This window comes from Mesitornis unicolor, unplaced genomic scaffold (assembly GCF_000695765.1).
Source record: "Mesitornis unicolor isolate BGI_N332 unplaced genomic scaffold, ASM69576v1 scaffold3841, whole genome shotgun sequence".
NCBI lineage: Eukaryota > Metazoa > Chordata > Aves > Mesitornithiformes > Mesitornithidae > Mesitornis > Mesitornis unicolor.
The window spans coordinates 40,402-52,402 of record NW_010161532.1 but is presented as its reverse complement, the minus strand read 5'-3'; the positions used below and the strand labels follow the sequence as shown (position 1 = coordinate 52,402).

At 46.5% G+C, this 12,001-nt stretch overlaps 1 protein-coding gene across 1 annotated transcript in view; it reads left to right on the top strand.

Moving 5' to 3' along the window:
* Positions 1–12,001, top strand: part of MLPH (melanophilin) — a 27,472-nt gene that overhangs the window by 4,199 nt on the left and 11,272 nt on the right. Inside the window, 7 exon segments of the mRNA XM_010193258.1 lie at positions 1–112; positions 322–458; positions 1,550–1,588; positions 2,973–3,067; positions 4,074–4,202; positions 5,727–5,919; positions 7,134–7,282. The exon segment at positions 1–112 is cut by the window's left edge and continues 13 nt beyond it. Coding sequence (XP_010191560.1) covers positions 1–112; positions 322–458; positions 1,550–1,588; positions 2,973–3,067; positions 4,074–4,202; positions 5,727–5,919; positions 7,134–7,282 — 854 coding nt within the window.

The window sequence follows — 12,001 nt, the reverse complement described above, 5'->3', positions numbered from 1 at the left end:
TGCTGAACAGCAAGCGGCAGTGCCTGGACTGCCACTACTACATCTGCAAGAACTGCAGCCGCTACAACAAGAAGGAGCAAGGCTGGGTCTGCGATCCCTGCCGCCTCTCCAGGTACTGCTCCTGTGATGGAGGGCAAGGGGCAAGGCGAGCCTCAAGAGGAGTCGCCTAAACTCAGCATCCCTTTATGCTGCTTAGGAACTTACTATGCTGGTTAGAAAACAGGCTGTATTTTTGTTAAGGGATGGTTTCTGGGTGAGGGTCTGGTCACCATTGGTGTGGCTGGGCTGGCTCACCTGTACGTGCATCCTCTCTTTGGGCAGGATTGTGAAGGTCGGTTCCCTGGAGTGGTACTACGAACACGTGCGATCCCGTTTCAAGAGATTTGGAAGTGCCAAAGTGCTGCAGTCCCTCTACGGCAGGCTGCAGCCGGGGCAGGGGGTGAACTCCGCATTTCTAGGTGAGGTTGGGTGCCAGGGTTTCTCCTGCCCTGCTGTGCAGGGAGCATCTGTGGAGCACCATGTTGGGATGTGCACCAGGGGAGGAACATCAGCATTGATGCTGCTCTGGGTGCTGAGTGGTTTCAAGACCTTGCAATACGTTTTGGGAAGGAAGCGGAGGTTCAGAGTTGTATGTTCATACTGAGAGCAAATGTATAAAAATTAGTGAGTTACCTGTCATCATAGCTATGTTCTTCAGCGTTTATGGACCTTCAGTATTTCTGAGATTGGTCCAATAGTGTATAAACATGTGCTGAAAGCTGTTGATAATACAGTATCATTTACTTGGTAGCTGCTAGTTGCCATTCATACAGCTCCTGCACTGCTTTGCCTATTGCCTTTGAAAACCAAAGTGGGTTATATTCCCATCTTCAGGAGCCACAGAGAAGTTTGCACCAGTACCATAGATGTGAGCTGATCCCACTGGTCCAATCGTTCTTCTCTTTGGAACACTCATGGCAGAAATTTCAGAAATAGTGTGGAGGATTGTGACATTTAATATAAAATTAATGGACTGGGAGACAATTTATACAGCATTCAGTCTGAAAACGCATCAGACCCCTCGAAAAGGACAATCCAAAAGAAAATCAAACCAAGCGTGAATATAACAGGGCTTTAGGGTTCTTTGAATTGACATTCTGATGTCTTTTTCAAAAGGAGATTTTGTTGTTATTGCTTCATTAACATAGTTGAATTGGCTTGACTCTTGAACAAACACGAATCTCCTCCTGGGCTGTATCTCTGGTTGCAGAATGACACAAGACCCTTGCATTTTGCATGGCCACCTGCTGTTGGCTATGCCTTCCCCCTGGCTGCAGGGTGTTATAGGACTGCGGAAGGGGTGGCAATAAACTCTGTGACCTTTAAAAGTCAAGTCCTGTCTCCCAAATGCCTGTTTTATTCTCTCTGAAGAGCCTTTTTGATGATTGTGCCTTGTGGTGGCTAGAGAATGAGAACTCCAGTTAACCATAGCTCTGAGGTTTTTTTCTCTGCAAGGTACCTGGAGAAAATGTGCTTATTTATTTCTCCCACAATTTTTCTTTTCATTTAGGTCTTCATGACAGAGTTTACAGCCTGCCAGACATTAACAGTAAGTAAAAAAGAGAAATTGTAGTTCAAGAGAGGTTTGCGATGTCTTTTTCTCTTCACACTCTCTGGCTGTGGGTACTCCTGCTTAATTTTGTGTGGCTGGACCATGGAGGACATCTCCCCACTGCGGTGGAGGTGGACTGTAATGCTCACCTCTTGCTCTGCTGTACACCTGGGGTCTCCAAGGGTAGACTCGGGTACAACAGGACTCTTAGATACGTGCCAAACTTGAAGCTTGCAAGTACTCATCATCTCAATGCACTTAATAGAATCACAGAATACCAGGTTGGAAGGGACCACAAGGATCATCCAGTCCAACCTCTCAAGGTAAAAGTATCGTTTAAATGAGATGAGTCAGCACCCTGTCAAGCTGAGTCTTACAACTGACCAATGTAGGGGAATTTACCACTTCCCCTGGGAGATTGTTCCAGTATCTGATTGATCTCATGGTAAAAAAAATTTCTTCTGGAGTTCAATCAGAATGTCCCCAGAAGCAACTTGTGTCCATTACCCCTCGTCTTTTCCATGTGACTCCCTGTGAAAAGGGAGTCTCTATCTTCTTGGTAGCCACCCTTTATGTACTGGTACACAAAAAATCCCCCCCTAAGCCTTCTCTGCACATCAAACTGGACATATTATGAAGGAACCCACTGAATGTGGAAGCTCAAGTTGCATTCCTTAGGAGCCTTTGCAGGAAGGATTTGCTCCACCTTGCCATTCGATAAAGAAAAGAGCATTTTGCTTACCTTGATTTTTTGACTCTGTCTGATATTTGTGATGTTCCCAGTGTACTGCTGGGCTTAGCAGTAATGAGTACAGAGATGGAGACCCAAAAAGGAATGGGTCACTCTCAGATAGCAGAGCTGGCTGATGGGAACTGAGAATAGCAGAGGCAGAACCATGATGGGCTGAGCTGTAGTACCTTCAAATACTGGAGTCACAAGTGGACCTCTCTTCAGTGCAGGTGCCCTTCATCTTCCTGCAGTGGTCACTTCCACATCTGCGCTGGTGCACAGCTAGAGAGGGAAGCAATGAGAGGCCAGCTGTGCTTTTGCAGGATCAAATGCTAAGAGTGGGTCTCTGCAGTGATACCTGGGAACTGCATCCCAAAGAGCTTCTACCCTACAGACCTTAGGCTGTGGTCGCTGCATGCCAGCTGCAGCACTGGGGCTACCTTAAGATGTTCCTGTCCCTTTCCCATTCTTTGTCCCCTTCTCTTTACTTGTGTTACATAGTGGCCATGATGTAGCATGCAAAAAAAAATAAAAAAATAAAAAAACAGGGGAGTATTTCTAATCTGGAGCTTTTCACCCCATACAAGAAGCATGGCCAGGAACAGGGTGCAGGTGCTGCCCATACGCAGTGTGCCATTGTCTCCCCTCCAGGTGAATGCCATCTCCTCACCAGTGGTGCCACTGGGGACAACAGTGATGATGAAGACAGTGTCCTTCGTGGAGCTGAAGCAGAGTGCTACAGCAGAGTAAGCATTGTGTTCTGGGGTCCCTTCTGCCTTGCTCTGCTGGGCTGCCTTGGGTGGTGGCAGGGGTGGTGGCTTTCTGTGCCACATTCAAAATTGGGCCTTTCTCTCTGTTTCCCTTTTCTGAGATGGGCCCCTCTCCCATTTTGTGTAAGGAAAAAAAAAAATCAAGTCAGTAAAATCACAGGTACTTGCCCTCTGGAAAAAAGATCTGCTCCTAACACTCGGGAAGACCACAAATGTCCCAGCTCCTACCTGTATAATGTAACCCACCTGTTTTTCTACTAGCAAAGCACAGATTATCTATTTATCTCCTGTTTTTTTCTGGAACTAATGTCTATGGATTAAAAAGCAGATTAAGAAGCCTGGTGGGAATTGTATTTGACCCTGCAGCATGTATGAAATTTGCCAGTGTGTATGAAGTGCTGGTACAGTTACTTACATGCTGTTACACATAGACTATCTCAGCCTGTGGCTATGGGCTGCCTTGCACACACTGGAACCTTCATTTTGATCTGCTTCTGAAGTCTTAGAGGCTTGTCCAAGCTGCTCCTGCCCCAGGGTAGCTGATGACCTCCCAAATATCTGGGAAGATCTGCCCACAGTGTCCTTTCTCTGAAGACTGGGAGATGCTTCAGGACTCGAAAGCATGTCCTGGATCTCTCTCTGAGCTGTAACCTGGCTCAGCTTTCCCACAGTGCCTTTATAAACCAGGAGAGAGCTTCTTACTGTCTGCTCATGGCCTCAGTCCTGAGCCAGAGACTGTGGAAATCAGGAACCCACTTTGCCTTGACTCCATCATAAGCACATGCAGCTTACCTGGCTCCCTGCAAGCAGGACAAGGTTAGATCTACATTTTCCCTGAAAAGAAAAAAAAAAAAGCCAGAGCCTTGCTTCAGGCTGTGCAAACTCAAGCAAACCGAGACAAGGGCCCTCCCTTCCCCTTTCTCCACAGTCAACTGTATTTTATGCTGAATTTTCCTTTCTTGCACTTCCTACGCTGACTAAGATGCGCAAGACAAAGCGTCTGCTGTCTGTCCATCCCTTTGATTTTGAACTGGACTCGGAGTACTCTGCTCAGTCTCGCCGCCAGTCTGTGCAGCTCTCTCCAACAGCCAGCAGCCCGGATGCTTTCCAGGTACTGGGAGAGTGCTGGGGGGGTTCCTTTCCTCTCTTCTTTCTCCTTGCTACCTGTGCTATCTCCTCCTTCAGCTGGTGTTGAGAGGCCATGGTGCTGATCCTTGATCCCCATAACCCTGCATGCTATCTTGCCTCTCATTTCAAGTCCTTGCCTTGGGCTGAGTCAGGAGTGGGTCATTTGACTGAAGCAAGGAGGAGTGGTAAGATGAGACAGCAAGAGGCTCCCTGCAGACAACAGTTTTCTTGTAGTGTCCCAAGGCTATGGGACATCCTAGTTTCCATGAGATGAAATGAAACCGGACTCCTCTCCCATCATCCCATCTCATTTGGGGCTGGGTTTGACATGTGTTGACACCAGGGACGTAGTTGGCCAGCAGTTTAATGGGACCCGCAGCCTTTGTTAGTTTGAGAAGAGAAATCCCACAGAGCCAGCTTGGCTGCAGTGATGGCACCTGCAGGGTGGGGATCTCCATCAATCAGAGAATGTGGAGAGAACAGAAACTGCATGAACACTGGTTATTTCTATATAGGAGACTATATGTGTTTTCATGTTGGGAGCTCCCGACCAGCACAAGCAACTGCAGTGAGCTGCACCCCCTGATCCCAGCAAGGGCTGGAGGGCAACCATCCCCACCTTCCAAATCTGGGAAGGAGCCTAAATAGGACTGCATTGGATGTGACAAAAGATTTTCTAGTCTGAGATCACAGAATCACAGAATCCCAGACCGTTAGGGATTGGAAGGGACCTCCAAAGCTCATCCAGTCCAATCCCCCTGCCGGAGCAGGAACACCCGGATGAGGTGACACAGGAAGGCGTCCAGGCGGGTTTTGAATGTCTGCAGAGAAGGAGACTCCACAACCTCTCTGGGCAGCCTGAGATACTTCAGATCAAGCTTTTTGGGGTGCTCCTGTTTGCCTTTCGTGTTGAAATTTCACTTTAAAAAAATTAAGCAGCTTTAAACTTTGAATGTGTACCCCTGGGTAGAACTGAGATGTATTGAGGTGTGTAAAAAGGCTTTTAAAAAAGACAACAAATGAACAAACAAACACAATTCACAGCATTGCACATAAATTGGTAAGAATTTTGGGCAAACAAGTAGATTCATTCTTTCTTTATCTAAGCCCATCTTTACGCAGCAGAATTCAACATGAGTCTAGGGAGGGCTGGCATCTGAAGACCATCCAAATTAGATGTACTGGTTGCAGATTACCTGAGGGGCAGAAGGTGACTGTTGTTTGAAGAAGCAAAAGGACGTGATGTTTAAAAAGACTGGAGCTTTTTGTAGCCTAGCTGAAGGGACTCGGTGCCTAGCTCTTGTAAGAATTAACAGAGCCCCCTGGCAGTAATGAGAAGTATTGCTCAGGGTTCATCAGCAAGATAAGTAAGTCTTTAAACTGGATTATTAGATGAAAGGTCAATCTTAGCATCTATTGGAGGCTAAAGCTAGGAACTGTTAGCAAAGTTTGGGAGAGGCAGGGAGTTCTTGCAGACAGCTGCTCAGCAGCAATCCTCATCTCTCAGTCCTTCCCAGATTTCCCCAATTCAGCTGAAGATGCCTCCCAGGAGTCCAGGATTGCGGAGGCAGATCTGGTCTTCCACCACGTCTTGCAGGAACAGGGACTGGGTGTGAGCCCTCCGGAGCAGCATTTTAGCACAGAGGTTCGACTCACCGTTAATTCACGGAGAAGAAGTGTGGAAAGAAACGCAAAACCTGGTAAGTGCCTCTGGCCAGGCTCCTCTTGTATCTTGTGGAAAAGTGGCTGCAAGAGTTGGATCAAAATGAAAATGTCTTTGATATTTTCTTTAACAACCTCAAAGCCACTAAAAGGCTTGAGTGTCAGGACAAAATATCCATCTGCAAAAGTGATTTGATTGTAAAGGACTAGTCTTGTCTCAGACAAACTCATTTCTCAAAGCCAGAGGAGCTGTTCTAAAGGTCTCTGGCCCTTTCATACCTAGAGGTCTTGTCCAGAGTGGTACAATCACATGGCACTACTAGAAACAACGGAGTGTGTTTCTTCCTGCAGGCAACATTATATGAGTTTAACTCCTTGTCAAAGGATGTTGTAGGTACAGAGATCTTAGAGTTTTAAAGGGACTTGAACTGCAGTAAGACTGGAAAAGAACTAGGGGTTGCTATGTAGCATCCTTGCATCTGGGCAGGGTGCACTGGCAAGCTGTGGGATCTCTAGTTTTATGAGTGTATAAATACCCTAGCAAATGATGTTGAAGAATTTGCCTTTTGCTACTATTGGTTTTCCTGCTGTGATAGTAGAGTCAGGAGGGTTGGATGCTGTCTTGTGCACATGCAGCTGTAGAATATGTCCTATCTCAAACTGCTTGGCTGTGTTTTCAGGGAACAAGGAAAAGCTTAATAAATCTTCCTGTGCGCTGTTTAAATTCCCACTTTGAGCCCCTCAGGAGCAACATGGCAACAGGACCCTCTGGCTTGTTAATTCCATTTTCTTTAATTGTTCTTGTCTCATTTGAAATTCTCCTTTAAAAAGGTGTTGGGTTTGCTTTGTTAAATGCTCCATCCTGGAGTTGTACCTCTGGAGCCTGAGATAAACATCTTCCACCACTTGAACAGTGCATGAAGAGCAGTGTCCAAACCATGCTCCAGCAAAACAAGGAAGGCAATAGCAGTTTTGATGAAGGGGCTGTTTGTAACGTGAGGGAGCAAAGATGATGCTCCTTGTGCTCACTGCTATCTCAGCAGTGCCACAGTGGATGGAGCTGCAGCCTGGCCCAGCATAGCCATCCTTGGCCTTGGTATCTCTTGCAGAAGCATGTCCTGTCAAAGGTTACAAAGTGGTTTGGAGAAGTGCCTCATTATTTGAGTGTCTTAAGGATGGGGCTGATGTCCAAGAAGTAACTCAAGGGTGTGAATTGCATGTACCTTTGTGCTGAAGCCTTCTCTCTCCAAAGGCAGTCCCTGGAGCCAGCAGCCCCGGTCCCCGTACTCTGCAGATATGGACACCTCTGATGAGGACATGAAGGGAGCCTACCCGCCCCATCACATGAAACGCCGGAACAGAGCCTCCTCCCAGGAGAACCTCAGCCACTCTGGGAGCCAGGTACCAAACAGCTGTTGACCCTCTTGTGAGACAGAGTCTCTGGACAAACCTCTCTTGCCATAAACAGCACTTGTTTTCTACAAGGTGCAGAACAGTTCAGAGGAGAAGTGAAGCAGTTGTGGCAAACCAAAGTAGACTCCCAGCCAGGATGTACAGGGGCAGTTTGGTGCCCATGGTTCCCATGTGCAGGTCTGAGAGGGAGCAGAGTGGATCCCAGATCTCTACAGACTCGAGATCTCTCTCACTCTCTTCTTCTTCAGCCCAGGAGCTGAAGAGGCTGGGGGTGTAGCCTGTGGGTGGGCCTGTGGGATGACTTAGTGTCCTGATTTCACTGGGATAGAATAACAGAATCAATTTTCTATTCAGGAAAACTGCATTTCTGAGAAGACTGTAGCATCTGATTTGGTGAGAACAATGTTGATAAGACACTTCAGTTTTTGGCCGGCTCTGGTGTGTAGGTTATCACAGTGATCAAGGTCTGAAGCAGTTTCAAGTCTGACAGATGCAGAAGCTGGGAGTAGTGAAAACCAGAGCAGGTGACCCCAAGCTGGCCAACATCATTATTCCATACCATAAATGTCACTATATACTCACTATAAGCTGCAGAGTTTGCTAGGGATGGTCCTATTTCCCCGATGGTCATCACCACCAGCGGGTCTCACCTGTCATTCTGTTACTGAGGCCTGCTCCCCTTCTTGTTGTGACTGCTACATCCACTGAGTATAATTTTGTGTACTTTATATGAATATTGCTATTAATACTGGTTATTGTTATATTTTACTAAATCTGTTTCTATTTCAACCCATGAGTCTCCTTTCCTTTTCCTGATTCCCCTCTCCAGGCCATGTCCTGCCACCCATGTTGTGAGGGACCTGCCAAGGTGGTTTTGAAATGGAAGGAGGGCTGAGACCTGTGAAGGAGCATTTAAGGCTCCTTCATTCATTGAGGAGAGAGAGACTAGACTTTTCTCTGCACTGTTAGGATGATGCAGAAGTACTCTGGAGCTCTGTGCTTCCTCTCCCAGGCTCTACTCCCACCACTTTTACGCCCATGGCAAAGAGAAAATTAGGCACTGGTGCTTCACTTTACCCATGCTGCTGTTGCAGTAATAAGCCTGCCTTCATTGCTGTTTTTCCAGCGTGTCTTTATTAATCTGTGAGTTACCTATGGTTTTCTGAGTCCCCAGAAAGGTTTTCTTCAATTGAATGTGCCAGTGCTTTATAATCAGATGGAGGTTTGGAGTGGGAGGTTTAATAAGCATCAAGATCCTTTTCATTTGCAGTGCATAGTGTTCCTGTCCTGGTACGACTGGGTTGAGACAACCTGTCAAGTATCTCTCCTGAATGATGGTAACAGGGGGAACAGCCTGGAGAAGGGTGTCAAAAAGGCTGTGAGCTTGTGTTTTATTTGTCAAGCAAGGACCTGCAGTTCCTGAGGCCACCTTTGCGAACGGTGGGTGGTGAGAATGGTAAAGCATCCCTCAGGCCTCTTGAGCAGCAAAATGCAGGGTGGTATTTGGCTACAGATACGCAAGGAGAGCCAGCTTACAATCGCCGCTCACAGCTGGTAATTTTGCATGTCCCGGACTCCCTGCTTTGGGTAACTGATGGGGGATCTCTAACCGTAGCCATCCCTTGACACCAGACCTCATGTGCCTCTCTACTTCATGTAGAGAAAGCTTGCCTTTGCGTTTTACTTCTCTCAGCTCGTGGTTTAATTTGTAAATGCCATTCCTTTTTCAGTCCAGACTAAATAGAAGAACTCTGAACTGGGTGTCCTTAATGAGGCCATGGTACGTTAGGCATGAAATGTGCACCATGCTTTGCAGTGGTGAAATGGGGCCAAATTCCTACCAGTGCTTCAGATTACTTCCTCCATCAGCTGGGCAAGCTCTCGTTTCAAGGCAGTCTGGCGTGCTTTGTGGTTTGCTCCATCACACCAGTACAAAGGCTGCATTGGAGCCTTGTCACTCAAATGGTTACAAGACATCTTCTCACTCCCAATTTAACCCCATTTTCTTTTACACCAGCATCGTTCATTACATTAAATAGCTCTTCATCCTTCCTGCCCTTTGTACTGCTGATGTGTTTACAGCTAGCAACCACCCTCCCACCGAGCCTTCTCCTCACGCAGCAGGAAGAGGCCCATCTCTGTGCTGGACCATTAACTTCAGAACAGTGCGCACGTGCATTTCTGTTGCTATTGGCCAAGGAGAGGCCTGGTCCAAGCCCAAAGAAGAGAGGAGGCAAGAACATCCAGGTTTTGGTGCTAGCCAGTTCTGTTGTATTGGCAGAGCTGGAACAGGTTCAGAAGAGGCTGGTGTCCATCCCCTTATCCTTAGATTGGAGGAGATGGAAGGGCTGAGGCTGACAGGAGGGCAGAGGCAGGCTAGGAAGGATTTGGGACAGCAAGCAGCAGACTGCATTCTCCTGAGCAGCAAAGTGGTGGCTCCTGAGCTGCTTATAGGCACTTCCAGGGTATGTCATATAGCCATCATTGGAGCTTTTGGGGTATCCCAGCCCCTGATGGGACATCTCAGGGGACAGCAAGGATGACTGAAGTAAACTGGTTACTCTCATACTGCATTTCTCAGAGACTGCCCTATGGCAATTCAGGATGTTGGCCTGCGGGGTGTAGGGTCCAGAAGTATGGTTTTTAACCCTATATTGAATCCCATAGCGTGGCTTCAAAAGCAATGTTTCCCTGGTAGACACCTTGTTGACATCTGTAGGTTTCAAAAAGTGGAGAGCTCAGCTTTTTGCCCTGCATCTCTTTGATGAAATAGTTTAAAACCCTCTTTCCTTAGGTGCAAGTTTATCAGAATGTGTTTGATCTGAAAATTGCTTTTGCTTTAATTCTGGAGACACTACACTGTTTAGTCCCAAACAGGAGAAACTTAACTCTTCCATTAACAAAAGCAAAGGCTGTTCCGTAGCTCTGTAGACTCCAGGAGCTGAAGGTGCTAGAATGAATTTTTTTAAAACCACTATGAAAATAAGCTCTTGAACCTTATGAGACACGAAAAGAAGCCCTGAACTGCTAACTGTGCAGGTCTTTGCCTTTAGGTCTTCAGAAGCCAGGTAGGAACAGGACCAAGCCACAAGACATAGCACCAATTTACCAAGTTTCTCCCCAAAAGCCTTTCTGCTGTACCTCAAGTGAGGTCCAGGGGTCTGGATTCCTGAAGTTTTGATACCATCTGGCTCCTCTTCTTTACATAAAGCTTCTGTTAGAGGTCTTGGGTATTTGAGAGACTGGAGGCAGCACCTCTGTTAGAATAACCTGTCTTCCCTCCCCAGCAGCAAGCGATAGTTTGCCCTAACTGATGTCTTCCTTATGGGCTGTGTTTTAATTTTCTTCACTGGAAATGCTTCAATAAAGAGCACTGTTTGCCAGCCTTTGTCACACAAAGAGCAATGCAGGGCGGCCCAGCCCCTGATGGGGATGCATCCTAATGGGGTGACCACCATGCATTAAAACCAGCCTTGCTTGGGAAGGAGAATGAAAGCAAGCTCTTCAGCTCCTATCCTTGTAGCCCATCAACAGCAGACCGTGCATTATGCTCTGACCTTCCCCAGCCTCTGCATTATGGAGGCACTGTAGTGCCGGTGCTCAGTTCGTCACCGTCTCTCTCACTCTGAAGCTGATGGCCCATCAGAAACTTCTCATTGTCACTGGGAGCGATGCAAGAGTCAGGCCTTAAACAGTACTGAGAAACCACTTAGAGATGGATTGGGTTGCTTCCTGCCTGTGGGTTTAATGCTGCTTAAAGATGCATTCGGTTAGGGATTGTAATTACAGCACTCTGCTCTCCAGAGTGTCAGGTTTTTATATTCATCTTCCCTTAAGCAGATGCAATCTCTCCAAGCTGTTGTGAGGCTCTAATTAATCAAGCACTAACAAGCACAAAAACTACGTGAAAGGATGGAAATTTTATAAAAACAAAGCCAAGCCTTCACATCTCTTTGTTATGCATTTACCTACTTAGTTTGCTGCTTGTTCCCCTTTGAAGGGGAGACAGCCGCTGGAAACAGGAGTGATGTGGGAGGTCATGTTTTCTCTGTTTCAAATGGGTAATATTTACCATCATTTATACTTTATTTGTTTGGATCAAAGGATAAAGATTTTTTATTTTTTTTAAAGAAAGCAAAACTGCCAGTTTTAAAAGGAAAAAAAAGCCAAGCTTCCTTTTATGTTTTCAGTGATGTAACCACAAAAATTTATCTTGGCTCTTGAGCACAGAAAGTGACTTCTCTTTGATTTTCAGGATTTTGTCTCTTCTCTCTCCTCCACGTCCCTTTTATTTAGTTGGAAGATTGAAGGAGAAAGGAGGGGCAAGCATCTTGGTAAATCAGTGCACGGAGAAGTTGGAAAGTTTCTAAAAGTGTTGGGGAAAACTTTCAGGTTTAGTTTTTCTAGCTGGAATTTTTCATGGGAAATTCTTACTTTCTTCCCTCTTCCTTTTCAGGGCTGTATTGGTGGGAGGGTCGTAGCTGCTTGAAAAACATGTTGATAGGAAGAGAAAAATGCTGTGGACTTAAACTTGAGACAGCACACGAATGATGGCAAGATAGATGGTTTTATTGCAGCCTGATGCTTTTGTCTGGACAAGGGACACAAGGGCCCGGCGATGCGATTTTTGTGTTCACTGCATCAAAGCTCCCGATGCTTTGGTGGGAATTGCAGTGTGCTGGGGACTCAGCATCGCTTCCAGTTTTC